At 46.6% G+C, this 27,002-nt stretch overlaps 1 protein-coding gene across 7 annotated transcripts in view; it reads right to left on the bottom strand.

Annotated features, from left to right (window-relative positions):
* Window positions 1-27,002, bottom strand: part of NRXN2 (neurexin 2) — a 153,553-nt gene that overhangs the window by 88,410 nt on the left and 38,141 nt on the right. For all 7 annotated transcript variants that reach the window (XM_074231151.1, XM_074231152.1, XM_074231153.1 and 4 more), the window contains 4 exons: window positions 16,372-16,533; window positions 14,910-15,345; window positions 4,157-4,543; window positions 3,028-3,231 (listed from right to left, as the gene is read on the bottom strand). In XM_074231151.1, the coding sequence (XP_074087252.1) occupies window positions 3,028-3,231; window positions 4,157-4,543; window positions 14,910-15,345; window positions 16,372-16,533 (1,189 nt within the window). The remainder of the gene's footprint in view (window positions 1-3,027; window positions 3,232-4,156; window positions 4,544-14,909; window positions 15,346-16,371; window positions 16,534-27,002) is intronic.

Raw genomic sequence — 27,002 nt, 5'->3', positions numbered from 1 at the left:
TAAATGCTACATGGTGAAATGACCAACTATGACAAATTTAGCTCTTCTCAGCGGGTCAATAATCAAGGACAATCCTATCGATGGAAAACACCGTCCATGTGCAGAGAAAGATCCTTGCATTCTGAATGCAGAACAAAACTGTTTAAAACTTGGCTTATGTTTTTCCTTCTCTCTCGTGCTCTTTTTCCCTCTTAGTTCTAATTCTTTTACAACATGAGTAATGTTCATTTTAAAAATGATTGTTGACCATTTGATCTACCAAAATGTGGTTAAACTACAGAGTTCTGGGATTTCTTTGGAGCTTTAAGTCCCCAGAGCTCAGCAAAACACCTGCCACATAAAGGTGATTAAGAAATGCTTGTTGATGTACTCATTGGTTGGTTGATTGGTTGGTTGGGGACTCACCCCCTGGGTAGCTTCTTGGTCAGCGACTCTACCTCTCCTCACCCTTTGCGAGTCCAGTTTCCCTATCTCAACTTGAATCCCTCCACCTCATCCTTAGATGCCCCATCCCTCTTCCCCCAGTGCTTATGGTCCCCACTGCCTTAGAGGCTCACATAATGGCTCTGTCCTTGATCATCTACCCCCATCCAATGTTTATCTCCACAATCTATTTGCTATTTGATCTCCCCAGGCACAACTCCCTAGCATCCAGGAGGCTGGGAGTGGTTGATGGGGAAGGGGAAGTTCTGGCCCAGCTCCCAGTGGGAGTGGAGCAATTTGGAGAGGAACCCACAGCTGCTGCCTCAAAGCCTTTAGCTTCTCACCCTTTCAGGAGATCTCCCATAAGGGGAGAGCAAAGACCTTATCTCAGCTTCCCTTCCTCTCCAAAAGGAGGAAAAGAAGGAGCAAGATGAAGGGGAGGGAAAGGAAGAGGAGGAAGAAGAGTAGGCGAAGGAGAAGGGAAGAGAAGGAAAAGGAGAAAAGGAAGAAAGACGAGGAGGAGGAGGAGGAGGAGGAGGAGGAGGAGGAGGAGGAGGAGGAGGAGGAAGAGCTCCTTACCTATATATCTGGAAGATTCTGGGAAGTACCTTAGATATGAACTGGTTGAACCCCACCCCCTCGTTTTATAAAGGAGAAAACTGACCCAGACAAGGGAATGGACTTGCTCAAGGGTACAGAAGAAGTGGGGGGTTGAGCAAGAATTCAAACCCAGGTCCTTGCCTGCTTGTGAAGGCCTTTCATCATGTTCTGGCACTTTCCTCTGCTGATTATTCCTCCCCATTAGCCTGAGAGTTCTCTGAGAGTAAGGACTATTTACCCCTTCTTTGTATCTTCCAGTACTTAGCATACAGTAGGCATGTAATAAATGTTTTCTTGACCTACAGACGGACTGACATTTCCCCTGATTAGCCCAAAGGAGTCTATTTTGTATCCTGTGTATGTGACTTATTTCCCATCACAAGGAGGACATGCTACATTGAGCCTCCTTCCACTGGAAGCCCAAGTTTCTTCCTGTTCCACAAATGGGTGCCCTAACCTTCTGGGCACCTGCTCAGTGAGGGTAAGGCAAGATTGGGGCTCTGGGACATAAGCTGTCCCAGGTGGGGCTAAGGATGGAGAGTCGAGAGGGACCAGAGAAATCACTGAATCCAACTCCTCTTTTTTTCTTAACAGATAAAGAAACTGAGGCATATGGAGGAAAAGTGACTTGCCCAGGTTGTGAGCAGCCAGGCTGGGTGAGTCCTCATCGACCATAATGTGGCCCTTTCTCCTGCTCTCTTATCATCATCTCCATGTCACCCACACAGACATCCAGTTCTGGGTCACTGTGAAACCTCATTAAGGATATGAAGTCAGGGGGGCAGCTAGATGGCGCAATGGATAGAGCACCAGCTCTGGAGTCAGGAGGACCTGAGTTCAAATCCAGCCTCAGACATTTAACAATTACTTAGCTGTGTGGCCTTGGGCAAGCCACTTAACCCCATTACCTTGCAAAAACTTTAAAATAAAATAAAATAAAATAAAATAAAATAAAATAAAATAAAATAAAATAAAATAAAATAAAATAAAAAGAATATGAAGTCAGTCAAGACCCAGGGGTGAATCCCCCCTCTGATCCTGACCAGCTGGGTGACCTTGGGCCAGTCTCTGCACTTAACTGAAACTTCATTTCCACATCTGTAAAATGGGGCTAATGATTCTTGACCTGTTTCAAAGAGACCTAGGAGCTCTTTCCAAGTCTTTGAGTATCTCCTGAGGCCAATGAGGGCAGTTAAGACTACTGGATCAACCTCATACATTTAATAATTGCCTAGCTGCATGACCTTGGGCAAGTCACTTTTAACCCCATTGCCTTAAATAAATTTTTAAAAATTAAAAAAAGACTACTGGAGCAGACAGGCTTCCATGTGGGGATGCTCATTCCTCTATTCTTGTCCACCCAGGGGTGAGCACTTGTGAATCATGATGACTCAGATTGTTTGTTAGTTGTTTTATATGCATACATGTTCATGAGTGGGGGATCAGAGTGGGGGAAGGCTCAGGTAGTTATAATAGACTGGCTGGGGAGGTTAAGGCTGGAGTGGGGGACACTGCAGGGGCTACCCACCAGAGCCCAGTCTGGTTCCTTTGAGCCACCTCCCAACACCCTTGATGCTCAGCTCTGGGTTCTGCCCATCAGAGTACTGAATGATGAGTCAGTACAAAGCAGGGCTGATTGACAGCTCTGGAGTTTCCCAACATTCCTCCTCCCATTGGGTATGACCAGGGACAGATGCTGCCGGGACTCTGTGTACATGGGCAGGGAACGTCATCACGCCCCAGACACACACAGGCAGATGGTGTTATCACACGCTGTGTGTCGACAACTCAGAGGGTGTTATCACATGTGATGGTATCACCCCCTGGGCTGTGGCCAACTCTGCCTCTCTCTCTGACTGTGTCCACACAGGGTAGGTCCAGGCCCAAGACTAGCTTCGCTCTACCCTGCCCCACCCTTGGTACCCCTCCCAGCTTCTCCAGAGGTGGGGGGGATGGGGTCAAGGTCAAGGGCAGGATCATGACTGGAGCAGGAGGGGGGGTTACCAAGGTTGACGGTGAGCTTCATCTGCCCCCCATCCAGTTCAAGGCGAAGGGTGTCTGCAGACTCCTTGGAGGTGGTGGCCATCATGAGGCCATAGGCACGCTGGGACATGAAGCGCAAGGACACATCCTCAGCTTCAGTATGCATGGCAGTGGGTAGCATGATCTTCATGTACATGGAGCCATCATAGCTCAGAACGGTGGCCTCTGTCAGAGAGAGAGAGAGAGAGAGAGAGAGAGAGAGCAATTACAGAGCAGGCAACCTGAGGAGGAAGAAGGCTGAAGAGGGGACAAAGGCAAAGCAGGGTGTCCTTGGGCAGGGAGAGAACAGGAGAGGGGAGAGGAGAGCAGAAGGTCATGGAGACATGGAGAAGTGTGATAATCACATGTGGGGAAAGAGAACAGCGATGAAGAGGGATACAGAGCTGGGAGAGAGAATAGAGTCGGGTTGTGGAAATACACTGAAGGACAGAAAACCAGAATGAGAAAGTGGGGTGCTATCTGTATCCAGAGAACAAACTCTGGAGTCTGAATGCAGAGCAGAGCCGACTATGTTCACTGTTTAAAACCTTTGTGTTGTCTCTGTCTCTCATGATCTTCCCCCACCCCTTAGTTCTAATTCTTCCTTCTCAACTGGCTCATGTGGAGATGCGTTCAACACCACTGTACACGTCCAACCTAAACTAGATTGTCGCCATCATGAGGAGGGAGAAGGGAAGATAGGTTGTAGAAAAATATGCAACTCAAAATTTTGCAAAAGGATGAATGTTGAAAACTCTCTTTGCAGGTAATTGGGGAAAAATAAAGAGAAATGGAGGGATTTAGATGGAAAAGGACATTGATGGGGGATCCTGAGGAGAAGGGAGAATAGGGTGTTATGGATCCTGAGGGGGAGAGGGAATGGGGGGGGCATATGGGTGGCCAGAAGCTAGACTCTTTGGGGGGGTCATATTAAGGGAATAGAGACTAAGAAGGAGGTTCAAGGATTCTCAGGTGGGAAAGGCCAGGAATGAAAGGGGAACACTGAAGAGAAAAGAGACCAGGGATAGGGGACAGGAAACATTTGGAAGGATAGAGTTGGGATGAGGGAGAGGGACCAGGAGGCCAAGATGGCTGGCTGACCCATACTCACCTCTCTCACAAACCCGGCCCAGGAAGCCTGTCCCAACACAGTCACAGACAAAGCGGTTCCAGCCTTCTCGGCAGACCCCCCCATTTCTGCAAGGGGCTGTTCCACACTGCTTCAGTGTTTCTCGAGAACAGAAGGGCGCAACCCCCACAGCCCCTTGGGCTTCCGCCAAACTCCGAAGGTCACGACTGCGCCCATCGATGAAGAGGTCCCGTACACAGCCCACATATCCAGCCCGAAGTGCCGCTGTCCACACTTCAGGGGGCAGGGGCAGGTCTGCCCGCCCCCCTTCGGGGAGGCCCCCCAAATACAACTCACTCTCCAAGTCCAGGATCTCACTCTCCCCACTGGCCAAAAATGGTGTGCTTCTACTGTTCACTGAGATGGAGCCTAAAGGACCAAGAGACAGAGGAAAGGAAGGGGGTATCAGTGGGTGTTTGGGGAGGTGGTGAGGGGTGGGCAAAGTAGACATTGGGAGTGATGCAGCGCAAATGGGGAGAAGTGGAAGGAACGATGAGAAGAGACAAGGGACAGCAAACTAGAGAGGATGGACAGAGGATGGGGCAAGAAGGGGATGAAGGAAAGAACAGGAGGACAGAAGAGTGATGGGGGAAAATGGATGCAATGGGGAAAGATGCAAGAAAATGCATGGGGAATGTATCTCTCTGCCATCTCTCAGGAGCATAGGATTTGACAAACCAGGTTAAGTGACTTGCCTAGGGTCACATAGCTAGTCTGAGGCAGGATTTATACTCAGGTCTTCCTGATACCCATTTTATAGAGGAGAAAACAGAGCATTTAGAACAAGTTTAATGTCTCTTCTAAAGGACAACCCTTTGGATACTTGAATATAGACCAGACCCTTCTTGGTTACCATCTTGATCTGTCTCTATCTCATCAATGTCTTTGCTAAAGCCTGGCACCAGAACCAAACAGGCACCTCATGGTGGGGCTATCATTCTCCAAGCATGTTCTATTTTTATATCATCCTACCCAGCTGCCACCTGTCCACCTCCATGGGCCTCTCCCTCTTCCTCAGAGACTCTGGCCTCTGGGCCAGCCTCCTCTAGCCCAATCCTTGCCTTCATCCTGACTGGCTTCCATCTTAAAGATTTTTTAAATCTCCAGTCTCCCAGTTCTTCAACCCTCTCTATTCTTGTGACCTTTAACCTCACTCAGATAATGAGACAGATAATCTCAGCCACCTATAGGGGAGGTCACACCTAGGGCTTCGCCATTACCCAAACATGCCCCCTTCAAGATTGTAAACCACCAAAATCCTCCTCTCTTATCACAAACCCCCTCTTCTGTCATCCCCTACCAGTGCCTTCTTCCTTAGCTTGCTCTTCCTCCTTATCACCACACTGAGGCCATGAATCCCCTCATGATTCTCTAGTCCAGCCACCCTGCTTTAGCCTCAATTTCTTTCCTCCAAAATCCAAATACCAAAGTTAACTGGTTTAACAAAGCACTGTCCATGTTTGCATTCCTTCCAGCCTTCTCCTTTCACTGCTCACAGCCTTCTTAATCCTCAACCCTGGGTCACCTCTCCCCATCCACCTTCTTTCCTTCTCTTGAACTGCTCATCATTGTTGGAGGAAGTTACTAAAGGGGGGGGGTGGCCTGAGAACACTACAAATTCATATCAGAGCTCCACTGGGACCTCAATTCTACAATTTTTCTATTAAATTTCCATAACGGACTCTGATCATATCCATATCAGCTGTTTCAATCTTCCCTCTTCTCCCCTCCAACTCCCCATTCCACCCCAAACCCCTTTCTGCAGGCAAATGACCTTCCAGCTGAAATCATGGAGACCCCCTAACAAGAGACTGAGAGTTTCATTCTTGTTTTTATCTCAGCACCTAGGATGGGGTCTGGCAGTAAGAGGCTCTTAATAATTGCTAATCAAATTGAATTATATTCATCTGAAGTGCCCTTCAACACCTCGAAGCCATTCTAAATCATCTTACATTATCTTCCTATATTCCCAAACCATGCAAGGCTGGGTCCCTTTTTGGCATCCAACTTAATCTCGCCACTTGACCCTTCCGATCTCCTTTAGGACCCTAGTCTAGGGATCACTCCTTTCTTCTCTTTCTGTCTGTTTCTGGTTCTGTCACTCTCTGCCTCTCTGTCTTTCTCTTTCCTCTCTCTCTCTCTCTCTCTCTCTCTCTCTCTCTCTCTCTCTCTCTCTCTCTCTCCCCTTTCTGTACCACTCACTCTCTCTTAACTCCTTGAAGTCTAACTTCTGACCCCACCACTCTTCTGAAGTGGCCCTTTCAAAGGTCACAGATTATTTCTGAAATGCTAAATCTGATGATCTTTACTCAGGTTTCATAATACTTGACCTTGGCTGCTTTGGGTAGTTTTTCAGGCTTTTCTTGTGGATAGGACAGAGACATGACAGAGTCCAAAAATAATTCAGATGAGTGGCATTAGAACAGTTTTCTAGTCCAGAACCAAAGAGTTGTCATTAATGAATCAATGACGATTTGGAAAAAAAGACTGTAATAAAAGGCCTCAGAGAATTCTCTCAAATCCTGTAACTTTAAACATTTTTATTCATTATCTGGCTAACATATAGTTGGGAGGAAAAGCCAACATACTGAGTAACACAGGAAGGGCCCACATAGACCTCAGCAAGCTTGAATCAATCAACCAACATGCATTTATTAAGGACCTCCTCTATTGCTGAACAGCATGCTGGGCAATGGGGATATAAAGGCCAAAATGAGACAAGTCCCTGCCCTCAGGAAGCTTACATTCTAGTAAGAGTAGGCAACATATTCACAAATAAAGTAAGAACAGGATTTATACAAAAGAAAAGCACAGAGGTGGAGGGAGTCCTAACAGATAGAGGACTCAGAGAAGGTCTCTTCAAAGAGGTGGCACTTGAGCAATGAAAGAAGATAGGGGTTCTAAAAAGGAACTGAAGAAGGCAAGGATTCAAAGCATAGGAGACAGTAGGCCAAGGCAGAGGTGGTAGTTGGGATGTCATGAAGAGGGAACGAACTGATTGGAACTTAGAGAGTATGAGTAGAAACTGATAAAATGAAGCTGAGTAGGGGTAAAAAAAACTTACATCTGAGTTAAAAAACAAAAAACAAAAATAGCCCCCTAAGTTCAAGATCGGGAAACCAGAAAAGTTTGGGTGACAAAAGATTGTGAGGGTATAATAGATTTCAGGTTGAAATACTCAGTGTGATATTAAGCTCTATTAAGAGTGGAACATTTGGGGGGTAATGAGTGGCACAGTGAATAGAGCTCTGGCCCTGGAGTCAGGAAGTCCTGAGTTCAAATTTGGCCTCAGACACTTAATAATTACCCAGCTGTGTGACCTTGGGCAAGTCACTTGACCCCATAGTCTTGCAAAAAAATTTTTTAAAAGAATGATGCAATTTTCAGGACCAGGGAGGGGACACTGTCCTCTGGAGCCCATTTTAGGAGAAACAATGACAATCCCAAGAGCTTTCAGAGAACACAGGCAGGATGGCCAAGGGCCAGAAGATCATATCTAGTGAGAACCATTGAAAAGAACTGGGAATTTTTAACCTGGAGAAGAGAGGACTAGGGGAGGGAGCCACTGTGAGTACCAGGATGGTTGATTTGGCCCCAGAACTTGAAGGAATGAGAGGAAGTGTCCGAAAGAGGTTTCAGCTCTCAAAAAGGAAAATTTCCCCTCATTGAGGCCATGGAATGGGCTGCTTTAGAAGGTCATGGGTGGTATCCTCTCACACTAGAGTCTTTCAAGAAAAGGCCATTTACTGGGGACATTATTTGAAAGATTTCTGTTGAAATACAAGGTGCCTCTGATGGCCTCTAGAATCCCTTTGAATTGGGCTTTCTGTGGTTCTTAGAGACACTACCAACCCACCCATCTTCTTGAACACTTACTCTTCCATTGGCTCCCATAAAAACACTCCTTCCTTCACCCTGGCCAAGGCAGATGCCATTCAAGCTTATGGTCTACCCCTGCATCTGGGGCTGTCGCCAGTGCCCTGATCCATAACTGCCCATTGGACTCACATGGCTTAGAGGAAAAAGTGAGGCTGATGACTTAGCATGACATCCCCCTCACTTAGATCCAATTCATTTATTGAGCCACAGCATCACCTCCCTTTCCATTCCTCCAGAGACCAGAATTGGAGGAGTCAAGATACTGGGCTTTGAACCACAAGTCCTAGAGCTCGGAGACCCTTCTTGGTGAGAGCTCAGGATGTCTTGTTGTCTTGTTGACTACAGAACCAACCATTCTTCACCCCAGCCAGCTTCTGAGTATTGCCTCTGCAACCCACACATTTCCCCACCTCACTTTCCACCTTTTACTGTAGGAACAGTTAACTGTTTGCAGAAGGAGCTAACAATACTTCTGGAAAGGGCCTAACACTTCCCTATAGTTCTATTTGCTCTACTACTAACTTCTTCCAAGTCAAAAGGAGTTCTGCTTGACCACATCCCCTCCATTGCCTCTACCTGGAAGCTCCTTGAGGGTAAAGACTGTCTCACTTTTTTATTTATTTGTCCCCAGAGTTTAGCACTGTGCCTGAGACATGGATGGATGGATGGATGGATGGATGGATGGATGGATGGATGGATGGATGGGTAGATAGAGGGATGGGTGGATGAGTGGGTGGGTGGGTAGAGGGATGGGTGGATGGGTAGATGGGTGGATGGGTAGATGGGTGGATGGGTGGAGGAGTCCTGGTTTGTGCTCCACCAAGAAAACCTGGGTTCACTTCCTGCCTTGAAAACATTCTAGTTGTGTGATCCTGGGAAAATTCTGGAACTTCCAAGTCAGAATTTCTTCACTTTCTTTGTACCCTGAACCCCTTTTGCAATCTGGTTAAGCCTATGAACTCTTTAGAATAATGTTTTTAATATACAGTTCATAATATCACAAGGGAAACTAATTATACTGAAATACAGTTGTCAAAATATTTTTAAAAACATTCATCAGCTCCAAGAACCCTTGTTTTGAGGGCTCTAAGCTACACTAAAGCTATGAATTAGAAGGAGGGTGCTGCCCTGGATTGTCAGGAGGAGTTTCTTCAACTTTATACATGGAAATAGCCAGTTCCTATCCCTACCCCTAGATGCATTATGTTAAGGAAATTAATAAATTTATTTCTTTTCATTCATGGGTCTCTTTCTGCCTCATCTGACAACTTCTCAACCTCCTTTACTGAACCACAGTTTTCCTCCTTCCCCTGTACAAAGATTCCCCACTCATATCATAGGCTCCATCCTGAGCCTCTTCTCTCTCAGAGAGATCTCACATCTCTCAGCAATTACTCATCTCATGCCTTCAATAATTCTGGAAATGCTTCCAAATCTCTCTCCAACTTTCACTCCCATCCCTCCACACCAGCTTCCTATTGAATATCTCCACTTAGACCTGCTGCCAGAGTTCTGGACTAGCTGAAGCCATCATCTTTTTTCTAAACCTGCTCCTCTTCCCTTCCTTATATCTTTTTAAGGCAACGCAATCCTCCTCACTGCCCAGGCTTGGCACCTCCTCAGCCCTGATTGCCTTTCTTTCTCCCACCCCACATCCCATCTATTGCCAAGTATTGGCAAGTTCACCTCCACAGCATTCCCTCCCTCATCTATCTCCTGTCTCTTCACTCACACTCGCACATACACTCACATACACACACACACACACACACACACACACACTCACACACACAATAACACAGGCATACACACACTCAGGCACACACACACTTATACATACACACTCTCATACATACAAACTCTACACACACACACACACACACTCTCATACACATACACACACATTCATACACACTTACACACATACTCACACATTCTTACACATACACACTCTCACATACACACTAACACACATACCACACTAACACACAGTCACTCACATACACTTCCACAGCCACACACACTCATACACACATGATGGTACTCTTCAAGCACAGGTCTAACTGAAATGTTTCCCTGCTCAGGAGAATTTAGCACCTCCCTCTAAAATCAAATACAAACTCCTTTGTTTGGCATTGAAAATTCTTCACCAATGGGTTTTAGCCAGTGCTTTCAGACTGAATGCACATGGCTCCCTCTTGCCCATTCTCCAGTCTCCCAAACTGGCCTAATTACCATTCCCTGTATGGCAAGTTCCTTCTCCTGCCTCTGTGTCTTTGCTTTGGCTGGCTGTATCCCCAGCATGAAATTCTGTTCCTCTTCATCTCTACCTGTTGGAATTCCAAGCCCACTTCAAGGTTCAGCCCACGGGCCATCTCCTCCCTGGGAGAGGCCTTTCCAGTGGTTCCTGCCTCCAAATGATTTGGTATTCATTTCAGATCTCATTCGCATATTCTTTTTTATGCCCATACTCTCCCCAGATACAATGAAAGCTTTTTTCTTGAGAGCAGAAATCGTTTGGTCTTTGTATCCCTAGAGTCTTCTGAGCTCAGATTGGTCTGATCAGCCACAGTCAGACATGTTGCACCTTGACCCCATCATAATGATGATTCATATTGGTCCTTTTCTAGCTTGAAGGACAACCATCCAGCCTAACCAAGTGCGCATCAAATAGAGGTCTTAAATATATAATTATTGATTGAGCTGATTGATCTTTGCCTTTGAGGATCCTTCTCTTCCTTCAGGGGACAGCTCAGGTACAAACTCCTCCCCCAGAAAGACTTCTCTAATCACTATAACAGTCTTCTCTCTCTCTCCTCCAACATTCCTAGAGCTCTCCTTTGCCTGCACCAAACTAGTCAACCAGAACCTAAAGCCCCTTAGTAATGACTCTAGGTCTCCAGTGGGGCTAGGGAGTCTCAGAAGGAACCTTTGAGTATCTACCCTCTGTTCTGAGTTTTGTGGGTAGGAAGACAAAAGTGAAATACTCCCTGCCTTCAGAGAGCTTCCCTTCGATCACAGGGAGTGGCATTTTTGTGGGGCAGCTAGGTGGTACAGTGAATAGAGCCCTGGAGTCAGGAGTATCTGAGTTCAAATCTGGCCTCAAACACTTAATAATTACCTAGCTGTGTGGCCTTGGACAAGTCACTTAACCCTATTGCCTTGCAAAAACCTAAAAAAAAAAAGTGGCATTTCACATTCCTCTGGCCATAATTAGTATTATACCTTTAATACCTTTAAGAGGTAAGGTGGGGGGGGTGGCAGCGTAGTGGATAAAGCATGGACCTTGGAGTCAGAAGTACCTGGGTTCAAATCCGGTCTCAGACACTTGATAATTACCTAGCCGTGTGGCCTTGGGCAAAGCCATTTGCCTTGCAAAAAAAAAAAAAAACCTAAAAAAAATAAAAAATAAATAAAAAAAGAGGTAAGGTGGGAACCTTCCATAATTAAGTCAAAGAATTAACCAAATATGGTAACTGGACATGAGACTTCTGCTGAAACAACTAATGGGACAAGCTGGGTGCAAAGAGCTTAGTTAATCAAGTTGGGGGAGAGTAACATGTTGTAGCTTAATGTCATTAGATGATGTGATGCTTTGGGGCTGGTCAAAAGGAAAAGGCACATCTTTGGTCTCAGTCTATCAGAGAAGGAGATTCCAATGGGCCCTTCTCATAACTGCTCTGGAAATTAAGCTATGGGAGTACTTGGAAGAACTAGTCCTTTGTACCTGTTTCATCTCTTTTCCCCTTCTCCATTGGCCATGTCGTTGAAGAAACCAAAGAAATAAGAAGCAATGAATCCACATGAGAACTCAGTGGAAAGTCTCTCTTCCAGATGCTGAGAATTGCAGCTCTCTGTATAAGGGACACAAGCCTCAAAGCCCACCAAAGAGCTAGCTCACCTAAGGGCTGTTAAGGACTCCACAAGTGGAGAGGAGTTCCAATAAAGGAGTTCCAATAAAGATGCAAATGACCATCTGTGCTCTTTAAGCTTGAGTACAGTGAAAAGGCTTGTGGGAGAGTGCAGCCCTGGTTTGAAAGCACAGTTTTTTTTTAATCATCGTTCTTACCACATCATCCGAATCGATACCTATAGGTATCTATCTAAAGGCTGGAAAATCGATCATTGTTATATAAATCATATAAAATTAATAAATCTCTGGTTAGCAAATTGATAATCAGTGGGGACAACACCAGTTGGTGTTTATGAACAGTATATACTAGATAAAATTTTTGACCCCTCAGGGTTACTCCTAGGACTCTGAGGTCGGAATTAGGCATTCTTCTAGACCCAATCTGTCAGTGTGAATAGGAGTTGGGAAATATCTCTGGCAGCGGTATTACATAAGCATACATACAAAGTGAATTTGGTGTTGTTCAGTTGTGTCTGACTCTCCTTGAACCCATTTGGGATTTTCTTGGCAAAGATCCTGGGGTTTGTCATTTCCTTCTCCCACTCATTTGGCAGATGAAGAAAATGAAGCAAACTTGCTGAAGTGACTTGCCCAGGATCACACAGCTAATAAGAGTTTGAGGCCAGATAAAACCTCCTGATTCCAGGTCTGACACTCCTCCAATGCAGCACCACAGTGCCCAAACAAAGTGAATGTAAAGTAGCTTTGAAAGAGAGGACACTAGTAGCTAAGGAATCTGACTCTCAGTCCCAACTTCTATGCTGTCTAGAGAACCCTGGAAAAAGACAAAATAATCTTCTTAAGCCTCAATTTTCTCATCTATAAAATGGGCATAAAAAAGTGTGTCACGAAAACATCACAGGCTTTCTAGGCAAAAAGCACTTCATGACCCTTATCGTGCTCTCCCTTGGGGAATGATTATTCTTATCAAGAGAAGGAAAGAAAAGCAATCTCTAGTCTAGAGTCAAAAGCAAAGGTCCCAAGGTCTCAGACAGGGTCTCAAAAGAAGCTTGCAGCTGAGGAAGAGAAGAAGGGAGAGAGGTCGTTGTTAACAGCTACAGATTACATTAGACTGGCAAAGTGTTGTACAAATATTATCTCAATTGATTTTCATGACAGCCCTGGGAGGTAGGAAATTATTACCCTCATTGTACAGAGAAGTTAACTAAGGCCAAGAGTGGGTAAGTGATTGGCCCAGGCTCCTATGGCTAGTAAACTAGACTGGAACTCAGGTCTTCCTGAGCCCAGGTCTGGCACTATCCCTATAACACCTAGCCATTTCCAACTAAGAGCAGTCCCCTTCCATATCCCAGAGGGTTTTAAGGTTTGTGAAGCATTTTATTCACTGAAATCCTGCAAGAGAGGCAGTATGGAACAGTGCAAAGAACATGGACATGCAAAGAACTCAGAGGGCCTGAGTTCAAGTCCCTGTGTGACCTTGGGCAAAAATCACTTCATTATGCTAAGTCTTGGTTTCCTTCTTTGTAAAATGAAGAGGTTGGACTGGATGACCTCAGAGGATCCTCCTGGCTCTAGATCTATGATCTTATGTATTAAAGTACACAATGCATATAATTATTACCCTTCCCTCCTTTTGACAGGTAAGGAAACAGAGACTTAGAAAAACAAAGGGATTTCCTTGAGGGCATAGCAAAAGCAGGTAAGTCTTGTCACTGACACTGGAACCTAGGTCTTCCTGAAAGACAATGTTATAGTGGTAAGAATGATGAGCAGCTATGGTTCAAATCCTGCTTCAGATAACTGTGTGACTTTGAACAAGTCCCTTAACCCCTCAATGCCTCCGTTTCCTCATCTGTAGAATGGAGTCAATCATCCTTAGGGTATCATTCTCACAGAGAAAGAGAAATGGTTTGCAAGGATTTTTGCCCATCTTAATGCACTATATAAGCACATAGACGGTTAACTGACTATATAAATGTCATCTCTTAGATCATATTTACTGCTGGATGTGGTTGACTCCATTTCACAGTATGATTTCCCTCTTTCAAGGGGGGGACATATAAGAGAGACAGTGGAATGGTGTTGGGGGAGAGGGTGCTACAGAGAGAAAGGGGGATCCACTTGTGGTTCATCTTCGCATTTCATCTGCAGCCTGCACCCTTTTGCACAGGCAGTCCCTGAGGCTGAGCATACCTCTCCTTACTTCTTAGAAACCAGAGCTTCACCCAAGGCTAGAGACTCAAAGCATGAACACGAGCCCCCTTCATCGGTCCTCTTGATGTTGCCTGGTATTATCAGGTTTGTGTACATAGAACATCTTCCACGTGGAATATAAAGTCCTAAAAGGTGGGGGCTGCTTTTGTTTATTTCAAAAAAATATAAATTTTGAGTCAAAGGGCCTGAGTTTGAATCTCAGCTTTGCCATTTATTTTCCTTTTTTTTTACTTTTTGCAAGGCATTGGGGTTAAGTGACTTGCCTAAGGTCACACAGGTAGGCAAACATTAAGCATCTGAGGTCACATTTGAGTTCAGGGCCAGTGACTGGGCTAGTAAACTGGTAAATCTCAGTTCTGCTCCTGTGTGTTTTGGGCAAGTCACTCTCCAGCCCTGTCACTCCACTGCACCCCCTAGCTGCCCCTTGCCAATTATTTTCAATGTGACTTCAGGCAAGTCACTTACATTCCTATAATTTCCTCATCTATAAAATGAAGGGGCTTCATTCAAAGATCGCTAAGCTCCCTTCTAGAGCTGTCTATAATCCCATGAGCCTCAACATTTTTGCAAAGTGCTTATTAAGTGTTTGCTTCATTGGTTGGATTGGATGCAAGTAAGGGAGAGGAAAGTCAGGATATTTGAAGGGAGAGAGGTGAGGGCTTGATGTGTTCAAAGGGAGAAAGAAGATGATAAATAGATGGAGAGAAGGGGGGGGTGGATGAGAAGGAAAGATGGCAACAGGGTTCTCCCTCCTGAGGGCCCCCTGACCTTTGCGCCCGTCCCTCTGGAAATCCACATGGCACCATTCCCCATCATTGACCTTCCGATTGGATGCCCGAAGCTTGATGCCCCCGGAGCCCATATCCAGGAGGAGGTAGAGGTATCCATCCAACAGCTCCATGGCAAAGTAGTCGGCCCGGGCAGTCCCATGGCCTCCTTGCCCACCACCTGCCCGACGGCCCTGACTGAAGAGCAGCAGCCCATTGGGCTCCGTGGTGCGGAAGTCCAGGGACACGGAACCTGTGCGCTTGGCACTCCAGCGGGGCAGGGCCACAAAGGCCTCAGGGCTCTCGAAGGTCACAGGGTCCAGGGCAGCCACATCCTCACAGCGGAAAGATAGATCGCCCTGGAGTTTCATCTTGGGGTCCCCTTCCCGAGCCAGCCTGGACAGCTCCAGCTTAAAGTCGTTGTTCTTGTACACCACCTGCAGGGGGCCCCACAGAGTCAGGGACAGCCACAGCCTCCCCTTCTCCACCTCCCCTTTCCCCAGCCAGGTAATTCTACCATGCTTGGAGGGACTTTGACTGGGCAGGCTCTTTGGAGATTATCCAGTTCAATCTCCCTCTCCCATTTAACAGGGGAGGAAACTGAGGCCTACACAAATGGAGTGACTTGTCCAGGTTATGAAGGTAATAAGAATTTGACCCCTCAGACCCTTGGACTCTGACTCTCCTCCTCTTTCCATTGCCTCACTTTCCAGGGAGTGGGTCATAGAAGGAGGCCCAGGGACCACCATCCCAAGGACCTGCCCCATCTGCTGAAGAAGCCCCTGAAAAGGTTTGAGATTTAGAGTCAAAAGACTCCAGTTCAAATCTCAGTTCTGGTCCTATCTGTGGGATTTGGGCAAGTCATTCTCTGGGCCTTGATTTACACAATGTGTAAAATGAGAGGGGATGGAAAAGGTGTAGATTCTGAGCAAGAGAACCTCTTAGGTTTCTTTTAGCTCTAAATCTATGAACCTATTAGCCAATGATGGTGGAGAAATCACTTCCCTTCTCTGGGCCTGCCTCAGTTTCCCCAGCTGTCAGATGAAGTAATAAAGATTAGATTAGGTCACAAGACTTAAAGTTGGAAGGGACCTTAAAGTTGACCTAATTCAAGGACTTTTTTTTAATTTGGGAGGCCATGAACTTGCCTGCTACATATTTTGATAACTGAACTTTAACATAATTGCTTTCCTCTGTAATCCTGCATGTTTTCTTTTAGGCATTTAAAATCTTATTCTGAAAAGGGTTTCATAAGCTTCACCAGACTGCCCAAGGGGTCTGGTTGAGGAATTCCAGTCTGGTCTAACCCCTCCTTTTACAGAGGAAGGTACAGAGATAACCTCTGAGGTACCTGCCAGGTTGTAACAAGTGGCAGGGGTGGCGTGGGGGAGCATGGGGTCCTAGGGCCTGCCTGTCTGCCTGTCCAATAGAAGGAAGTTCTGGCCCTGGTGGGCCCCACTCACGTCCTTCAGACAGCCCATAAAGTTGTTGCTGACCGGGGAACCCGGCAAGTCGGCCGTGTTGGGGCTGCCCCCGATGTAGAAGAAGTCATCAGAGCCCAACATGGTGTAATCCTCCTGGGTGTAGCCTGTGGTGGTCAGGATCCCGTCCACTGAGATGGTCACCTGTCCAACCCGGGTCGGGGTGGAGGAAGGGGAGAGACAAGGAGACAAGAGGGCATCAGCCTCCTGAGGGGAGGCTGGGGCTGGGCCGGGGAGAGGGGCCGGTGGGGGTGCTGGGGGAGGGGGCCCCATTTTTATGTCTGCTTGTCTCAGAGGGGGAACAGTGGGGAGGGACAGGGAAGGAGGGAAGATGGGGCAGGGGCGAGGAGGAGGCACAAGATTTGATGGTCTCAGGTTGGAATTGAGAACTAGGCAATGGTCATCATCTCAGGGGGCCACAGAGGTACCAGAGAACACACGGCAAGTTTCCAAGGAGAAGACTGAACCTTAGAAGTTCCCTAATTCAGGGGAGGGGGAAAGGGCACAGCCCTCTACAGGTCACAGGAATCCCAGGCAGAGTGGGACTTCCAGACTGGCACCAAAACTGCCACACAACACCCTGTGTCCCTTTTCTGAGCCCACATTTCATCCTCAGGGCTTTTCTTAGACGCAATGGAGGGAAGGTAATGGCATGACTGTGCTTCTTTGAATGTTTGGGTCCCTCCTAAAATGCAGTTTCCCTTCCCAAACTGAAGGACACCTTGCCCAACCTTAGCCTAGGTGCATGACAGGGCACAAGAAAATAGAACATGGGCTCCCTGACTCAGAATCACAAAACTGAGAGCAAGGGGGGATCTCAGACCTACCTCCTCATTAACACAAGAAGGATACTGAGGCCAGACAAGGGGAAGGGACTTATCCTAGGTCACAGAGAACCTAGCAGAGCTGAGATTCAAGTCCAAGGCCTCAGACTCCAGCTTCAATGGGTCTTTCCAACAGGACGTTCTTCCTTTTGATTGCCCACAGAGGATGGGCTGGTCTCTTCTTGGCTGACCCCCAGCAGCACAAACTGCTTCTCTTTTCCCTCTGCCTGTCTGAGGGCTCAAGCTCCCAGGAGCTAGTGTCACATAGAAGGCTTCCTGGCTCGCTCTTTAAAGAATGGAGTGAAAAGGTTTGGATTTGAAGGCAAGAGACCCAGGTTCTAAGATGGTTCTGCTGGCTACAAGCTCTGAGATCTGAGGTCTTCCCCTCACTGGGCCTTAGAACCTCCTCTCTAAAATAAAGGAGTCATTCTATGTGATTCAAGTTTAGTCTCCATTGTTGCCAGCCCTGGGGAAGCCTCTGATCCCAAAACTGCACTCTAACCATATCTTAGGTCACACTGCAGCTGGATACGTACATGTGGTTCACACATAGACTAGTTAGGGAAGTCCCTCACTGTCCCAACCTGTAAACTGGTGGTGGGGTGATGGGCTGATCTCTAGGAGCCCTTCCAGATCCAGGCTTGAGGTGATGGGGTGGCTTAGATGACCCTAAGATTTCCTATTATAGGCTTTGGGGTCACTGAGGGTAGGGCACTTGACAGTTCCTGCTCCACCAACCAGGCTGAGCTGCACGTGTGTGGGGGGCAACAGCAACATGGTGCCAAGACAGAATGACATGGCTAGGCCCCTTGCCAACTGAAGCCTGGATCAAGGTGCTCTTCAGCTCCATGATGGCAGGGAGGGTGTCTGAATTAAACTCTAAATCCCAATGTGGTCATATACTTGTCGTAAGCAGGGTTCATGAGTACAAAGCTGGGGGCAGGGGCCCTGGACTTTGGGAAGGAGAATTTTTAGGAAGATGCTCTCTGGCCTAATGGATGGATAAAGGGCCTCTGAGTCATGATGTATGACTTATAGTGGCTGTGTGGCCCTGGGCAGTGCTCCAGACTAATTTCTAAGACTAACAGATTCTTATGGACTTTGGGGGAAGGAATTTCCTCCCTGGGAGTATTCAGTGTTAATGATAGAGGAGCTTGAGGAAGGGCCTAGGTCAGAGAACCTTGGGACTGGGGTAGAGGTCCAGGATCTCTGGGTTCCATAGTCTGTCCTGCCTCTGTGAGGACTACACACACACATACACACACAGCTCCTGCCTAAGGCTCCCCTCCCTGAAAAAGCCTGGGGTGGAGGAAGAATTGGGGGGAGTGGCATTCCAGACATGTCCTACAGGACCCTCCTCTCCAGTCCATATGCACATGCCACCAGCCATCTTTCTGCCCTCGGGGCAGGGGATTGAAGCAAATTGGAAGGGAGAAAGGGACCCTTTTCTCTGCTCTCCAGGACTTCAACTCTCTCTATGCTCAACCAGAAAAGGCTCTGTGAGTTGGAGTACTGGGAGGCCAGGAAGCATGGAAGGGGCTACCACCTGGGAACCATCAAACCTTGTGCTGAAGGATGCCTGGATTCAGAGGCAAGGAAGGGTATGGGTGGGGCAGGGTGCAGCTGCCATGGGAGGGAGGCTGAGCTGACAGATTGAAAGGGATTTCTGGGGTTTCTTTTGGGGGTTGGGTTTTTTGTTTTTTGGTGTCTGTATTTTTTTTTGTTTGTTTCTTGGGGTGTTTTTGTTTGTTTTTTTAATTGGGCAGGAGTGTCAGAGTGTTTATTTCCTCTTCCCCCCAGGAGTTTGGGGGGATTGGGGAAGGGGAAGGAAAGGGCTCATTAGTATGAGTCACGAACACATGCAAATGAGGTTAGAATAGGCTGGAAGGGGTTAGGGATATATAGGGTTTGTGGAGGCTGAGGGTGGGGTGGGAGGAAGAGGGTCAGAGGCTGAGGCATGAACTAGAAGGTCAATGGAAGCAGAAATGAGGAAGAATCTGGAGGGTGGACACTGGGGCAAAGATTCAGATAGAGTTGAAGGTGGAAGTAAGGGTAGAAGCTCGGATGGAAGTTTAAGACTTTTGTAGAAGTAGGAGATAGAGAATGGAGGTCAGGGTAAAAGAATGAGGGTGGAGGAAGGGCAATGGCAGAGGCTGAAGCAGTTTCCCAACCCAGCCTGCTCCCTTCTTGCTCCATCTCTTTCCAGGATGGCACTGACAGCTAGTCTGCCTCCTCCCACCCCTCCCCAACCTAGCCCACAAAGCTTTTCTGTCTAGTGTCACTCCCATGTGTGTGAATCTTGTTTGTTCAGCCAGGCTATGAGCTCCGAGAAGGTGCAGAGACCCAAAACATAATAAAACCCAATGCTTAGTGATTGACAGCTCCTCACCCCACCACCCCATCCCTTCCTCCCTCTTCCCAGAAGGTTCCTTTTGTCCATCAAGCCAATTCTGGGTAGTATGGCACCTCAGCTCTAACACTAGGTGTTAGTAGGGTCTCCCCGACTTTCAGAAACTTCCAGAAAATGAAACTAATACCCTCCCCTGGTCCTCGCTTCTGATGACTCAACTCCAAGCATTTCTTTTCTCTCTGATCTCTTCTCTTCTTAGCTGCCTTTTCCTCTGATCTTTCCTAATAATTCTTCACTCAGTCTCAGTGGGTTACCACCCTGTCCTATCCTCTCTGTGGCCGAGCTGGGTTGTGATCTGTGACCAGATCTGATCTCCAGGGGAAGGAGGCACCTTATTCCTTCCTGAATAATCCTAAATAATGCCCTAAGCCTCACCTGGGGTTCCCATGATCTTTGATGACAAAGCAGAGAAATGGACAGAAGGGAACAATGGGAGAGAGTCAGAGAAAGAACAGACTCGAGGTGGATAGTGTGGAGAAGGGGAGAGGTTCAGTGGGAGGAGTTGGGGATCAGGTCGTTGGGGGGAGGGGGAGATGAATTGGATTAGTAAAACCCTACTGTTCCCTCAGACAAAATCATAAAGTCCAGACACAAAAATGGCGGCTCGTTAGTAGAAGCAGGAAACGGGAGTGCAAACCCCTCATCCCTCCCACCCCCCACCCCTGGGGCCATGACCCCCAGCTCCCCTAACCCCCCCGCCCGGCTTCTGGAGGGGCAGGGGCCGGCTGGGGGAGGAAAGAGGAGGGAGGGTAGGGGGACAGCATGCCATCAGCAGCAACAGCCAGAGCCGGGGGGACACATGCAGGTTAGGGGGTTGGGAGGGAGGAGCCAGGTCAAGCTAAGGGAAGCCAAGGGATTGCAGCCTTGGGCCCAGGCATGCAGTGGGGAAGGGGCAGAGGAGAGCCAAGAGATGGAGCCAAGAGAGGTGAGGGAGGAGAGGGTTCCTTCCAAAGGGGGGGGGGGGTAGAGAGGAGACATATTGAGAAAACTGATATGTTCAAAGGAAAGAAGGTCTCAGGATACTAAGCTTCGTCACTTGTGGGGAACCCCCACCTACCCACCCATGAGGCAATTGCACAAACCAGTCAGAAACACAATTCTAGTTAGTTCTCTCTCTCTCTCTCTCTCTCTCTCTCTCTCTCTCTCTCTCACACACACACACACACACACACACACACACACACACACACACACACACACACACACCATGGACAGCACCCAGTACATAGAAAGTCCTTCAACCCTTCTCCCCACGCTATGAGATTGCAGCCAGCTTCCATTCAGTTTAGGACCACAGCCCCTCAGACACTCAGAAGTTGTATAGCCCAACTATTTTTCTGATGAGGAAACTGAAGCTCAGCCAGAATTTGAACCAAGGTCCCCAACTTGAAATCTAGCACTTTTTTCTGGGTGCCACATCACTTCCTTTCTCAGATTCACTCCGGACCCTGGCGGGGGGGGGCAGAAGGTGGTGGAAGGAACAGGAGAGGTGGCTTAGAAATATGAAAGAAGGATGGCTTCTATATTTTCTCAAGGTTTTCCTGCCTGTCCAACTACCATGTGGCCCATTCTCTCCTTCAAAAGCAAAGTGGAAAGGATGGAATTTGGGCAAAGGATTCAAAACCTAGCCTCATTGTTTGTCAGCAGGATAACCTCGGCAAGCTCCTTCTCTCTCTGGACCTCAGTGTCCTCAACTGTGGAATGAGGGTGCAATGTCAAAGAAGCAGTGTGGCATTGTGGATGGAGCATTGGGCTTGTACTCAGAAAGACCAGAATTCAAATCCAGCCTAAAATGCTTCCTGGCTATATCATCTATCTGAGCCTCAGTTTCCCCATCTTCAGAGTGGAGAGGATAACATTTGTGGCATCTTATGTTAAGGAATTCTGGTGGGACTCAAGTAAAACAACATGTGTTGTGTATAGTTCTAAATGCCATTTATCAGCATGAGGACAAGAGTGGACTCAGGACCCAGATGAAAAGCCTGAGACAAAATGGGGAGACAAAAATACATTATACTTTCTCTTCCCCACCTCTGTTTTTCCATCATTTTCAATGTAAAGCTGATCTCTAGCCTCCTCTGGAAGAAGACTTGCCACTATGAGACCTAACTGCTCCTTACTGGCTATTCCACCTTAGGCAAGTCATTGGGTACAAAGTCTGAACGGACTTCAGAGATCAAGTCCAGAACCCTCCTTTTTTCAAACTGAGCTGAAGAGAAGTGACTACTCCAAAGTCATAAAGGTTGCAAGTAGGAAAACCAGATTTTCAGTCAAGGTTCACTGAATCCAAAATCAATGCTCTTATTACTGTACCACACTGCCTCTCCGAGTCTTGGTTTCCTCATCTGTAAAACAGAGTTCATGTAAGGAAAGCACTTTTTTTAACTTTAATGCTTCCCCAAGAAACGAGAGTGATTTATAAGAATAAGAAATGAATGAAAATAGTTCAGAGAAACTCCAAAGGTTCATTATCACTCCTCAGACAAAAGGACAAATAACCAGTGCACACCCTGACAAAGCCCAGACTTCCAAAGGAGGTCACAGGGTTCTCTCTCCCAATTTCAGTTACCCATACCTTCTTCACATCCATCTTCCATCTGGCCTAGAGAGAACTGAGTTTCAGAATGCTGACGTCAAGATCCTATAAGGACCTTGGGTAGCAAAGAAGAAAGCCTAACCTATTTGAAGGTAAGTATTCTAAATGCTCACCAATGTTAGCATTTTACAAATGGGGAATCAGCAACCCAGAGGGAAGTGATTAGACCATTATATGCCCTCTAAATATCCAAACAGGGATTAAAATACAGCTTCTCTGACTCCAAACTAGGAGTCAGAAATGGAAAGGGAAAGGAGTTACCAGTGAGAAGTGGTGGGTCCAAGAAGACCAGGTAGCCACTTGCAGGTGTTTAACAAATGGACTTGTTGGGGTTATCTTTAGGAGATTCTTGTTCAGATACAGATTAGACTAGGTGCCCTCTGAAGTACCTTCCAGTTCAGAGATCTGGGATTCCCATGAGTTGAAATAAAAAGAATTTACTCCTTCATCCTCAGTTAATCAGAGAATTCATTGCATCCAAAGCATCCTGTCCCATCCATTTGGGTGATCTGGAGATCTCCTGACCATCACAGAATCTCAAAGCTGAAAAGGAGCCATTAGGAGCCTCTAGTCTCATCCTAGTCGTGACTTCACCACTTAGACAATTCATTCCATTCTGGGACAACTAGAGGAAGTCCGTTAAGTCCAAATCCGCCTCTCTGCCACTTCTACGTAGCCGCTGCTCCTGATTCTGTTCTCTGGGACCAAGAAAAATAAGGCTAATCTCTCTTCTATGTGATGACTCTTCAAAACTTGAACACAGAACTCTTCCCATATTTCCAAAGCTCTTCTCCAAACGAAAACCCCTGGTTCCTTTAACCAGTCCTTATATAGCGTATTTTCAAGACCACTCGCCATTGTGGTGACCTGCCAAACTTGTCAATATTCCTTCTAAAACTGGTGTCCAGGACCCAGCACAATATTCAAGCATGGTCTAACCAGAGCAGAGAACAACACATCCCTATTCCTAGGCACTATTTGTTATTGCTCAGTCGTGTCCAACTCTTCCCGACCTCATTTCAAGTTTTCTTGGCAGAGATACTGGAGTGGTTTGCCATTTCTTTCTCCAGTTCATTTTTACAGATGAGAAACTCTGGCAATCAGAGTGAAGTGTTTTGCTGAGGATCACACAGCTGAAAGCATATGAGGCTAGATTGAACTCAGGTCTTCTGATTCCAGGTCCATCCATCTATCCAATGCGTCATCTAGCTGTCTCTGATTATAGGCAGGCCAACATTTGAGTCTGCTGAGGGTTTGGGGGATCCTGACCCTGCCATCTTATGTTCTAGATTTGTGGTGCTACAACTTTGATAAATATGTTGGCCAAGCCTTGGCCTAAAGCATTATTAAAGATCTGCAGAAGCTCAGAGCCAAGGACAAAACTGTAACATCTCATTAGAGACTTTCTTCCTAAATAAAATCAAGTCCTCGATGACCATTCTTTGGATTCAATCTTTCAGAGATCAAGCAGACCACTGAGTTAGAGGTAGAAGATATCTAGACTAGGGATCCCAGACGTTCAAATCTCCTTCCTACCTCTAGTAAGCATATGTCCTTGGACAAGTCACTTTCCTTCAGTTCTTTCATCTTACAGATGAGAAAGCTGAGGTTCAGAGAGATTGATGCTAATGCTTTTAAAGCAGAGACTAGTCTTTGTCCCAGAAGGAGTTAGTGGCAATGGTAGGGCCTCTAACTACAAATCCAAAACTGTTTTTAACACTACTTTGCTGTCTCTCAATCAACCAACCAATAGGTGAGCATTTAGTAAGTGTCTACTGTATGCTGGGCACTGTATCTGGAACCAAAACTAGATCTGAATCAATTGACTAGGCTATTATCTACCCCATAGCTCTCCATTTTGTCAACAAAAATAGCAGTAGAAGTTTTGCCAAATGTGTTACTCCAATCCAATTAAGTTGTATTCCCTGGATTTCCCGACCTTGCAATCCCATCAAAAAAAAGAAACAAAATTGATCAGCTAAACTGTTTTTTTTAATGAAGTCATGCTTGTCTCTTTTTGATCACCACTGCCTTTTCTAAAGGATAACTAACCATCCCTTTATTTTATGGATTGAGATTTTTTTTCCATGGAATTGACACTAAGACCACCAGCTTCTGGTTTAGATGTATTCTCTTCCCATTATAGAAAGCAGGACATTTATCTCTCTCCTGTTCCATTCATGGTACCCCTCTCATCCTCCAGGATCCTTCAAAGATCCCTATTAACACTTGGCCATAACATCTGCTATTTCTTTAGTATCCTGAAAAGCCATGCATCTGGGTCTGGTGGCTCATCAAAGGTAGCTAGAGGCTCTCAGCATTTCTCTATTCAGATTTTCAACTCTGTTAGCCATTTTTAATCCTGTCACTATAGTACAATAGAAGGGAAGATTGATTTTCGATCTAGGAAGTTTGGTTTAAATTCCAATTATGCCACTTATTGAGAGTGTGCCCATGGATAAGTCATTTCACCTCTATACACCTGATTCGTTTTCTTTTTTAAATAGGCTCCTTCTGGTTCTGACATTCTTTGCTCTATGTCCTAACATCCTCCCCAATGCTGACATTTCATGTTTTATGTTCAAATGGCCCTCCCAAATCTGCTATTTCTTGCTCTATGTTCCAGGGTCCCTCCCAGCTCTGCCATTCGATCTGAAATCTAGTTTGTGAGAAGGCAAGGAGAGTACTGGGCTCTCCAATGGACAACTTCTTCTCAAGGTTTTGTCCTGAAGAGAGACTATTGGCTTCAAAAGAACAAAACTGGAGGGGAGGTGCTACTCCCCTCACCTGGAAAAGCTAAGTCCAAATTTCATGACCTTCATTAGGATGTCCTTTCACTTTCAATTTTCCTCAATGCCCCAGTGATGAGGATGGGGCATATGTCTCCATCAGACAGGTGAGAAAACCAAAGCCCAGAAGAGCTGGGCTCATCAGGGGAGGCTCACAGCCCCATCAGTGGAGGCCTAGAATCCAAGCCTTACCCCTGTCGATCACAGTAATCATGCTAACAGTTCAAATTTCTGGGTAGAGGCTTGAAAAGTACTTTTGGGGAGTTCTCTCCTTTGATCCTCACATCAACCTTGGCAACCCATTATACAGATGAGATAGCTTACAAGGTCTCTCAACTATTATCACAGGCATGATGGGAATGGAAGTCCTCCTGATTCCAAACCCAAGGTTATCTCCTAGGCAACATGGTACCCCAGGTCTCTTGTCTTTGATCTGTCACCTTTCTGTTGACTCTGAGTTCAGCAGGTCTCCTAGGTAATGACCTAGTCAGTATTAGGGGACACTTGCAAATAAATGCCAAATATACCTGGTCTTGTAAATGTTCACCCAGACTCCGATCTTTACCTGGGTAGATGAGGAAGAGGCTATTGGCCAGGCTGTTTTAGAGTAGAAGCCCCCTGGGACAAGAGACTGTGTTATGGAGAGATGGATGGAGATCCATCTCTATGAAACACTAGGAGCTAGCAAGGGAGGGTTACCCAGAGGGTATTCTAGGAAAGGAAACTTGGGACAGAGTCAGCATTCTGGGACGGTGAGGAGACAACCGCACTTGGAGTGAGGATCCCTTCCCTAAGCTGCTTCCTTAGGGAGCCTCAGTTTTCCCATCTGTAAAATGAGTATAATGACATTTGAATTATCTTCCTTACTGGGGTGGTGAGAGGGGAAACCTTAGATAGAAGTTATTAATGAAGGCTATATATGTCTCTTGGGAGAGCCGGGGCTCATTGGGAAAGACTCATTGAGACAGACTATGGCTTTGGGGCAGCTAGGTGACACTACATTGGAAAAAGTACCTGACCTGGAATCAGTAAGACTCATCTTCCTAAGTTCAAAACTGGCCTCAGACACTTCCTAGCTGTGTGATCCTGGGCAAATCCTTTACCCTGCTTGCCTCAGTTTCCTCATCTATAAAATGAGCTGGAGAAGGAAATGGCCAACCACTCCAGCATCTGCCAAGAACACCAAATGGGGTCACAAAGAATTGGACGTGAGTGAAAAATGTCTAAAGAATAACAATAGCAACAAAATGGATTAAGGCTGGAATTGGGAACACAACCTGGCCCATGGGAAAGAAAAGGGAGGAAACTACCCTGGATTCCACTGACCTCCAGTTGGTCATCAGAGACTCAGATCCCTGAGCCCTCAACGGGAGGTAGATGCAGCCAAGTGAGGGCTAGATATTTGCATATCACTGACTCATACAGAGGTGACTTCACACACTGCAGAAGTCAAGGGTTCCCTCCAGCCATATGGAGGTGTGGAAGGGGATGCCCACTGGTCCACAGAGGTTGAGATGGTATGGTGCCAACCTGCCACTGGACACCTCCTCACATCTATCTAGGAGTTTATGAAGCCATAAGTGCACCTATCCTTTGGCATATGAACCAACATATATGTAGTCACACACATGTCAACACACAACCAAATGCAGTCCTACGACATCCCACAACACATGCATGCAGTCATATCCCCACTCTTGCATGACTCACTCCATGTGCTCCAGTACAGCCAGTCATATGTATCAAGAGACATCATTGTAAGTCTGCCCACATCAACATACACACACACACATACATCCACACATACACACACACACACACACACACACACACACACACACACACACAGCTGAGCTCAGCAACAGCACCAAGGCCTCCCCCAAAAGTCTCTTTTCTCACTACCCCCTCCCAAAGAGGAAGGAAATCAACCTCTTCCCCATGGGTCATGCAGGATAGGGGCCAGAAGGAGAGGAAGGAGGGATGGATGGAGAAGG

Source organism: Macrotis lagotis, chromosome 3, assembly GCF_037893015.1.
Source record: "Macrotis lagotis isolate mMagLag1 chromosome 3, bilby.v1.9.chrom.fasta, whole genome shotgun sequence".
In the NCBI taxonomy this organism is placed as follows: domain Eukaryota; kingdom Metazoa; phylum Chordata; class Mammalia; order Peramelemorphia; family Peramelidae; genus Macrotis; species Macrotis lagotis.
Note: the sequence above shows the minus strand (reverse complement) of the source record. Positions and strands in the feature narration are given on the sequence as shown.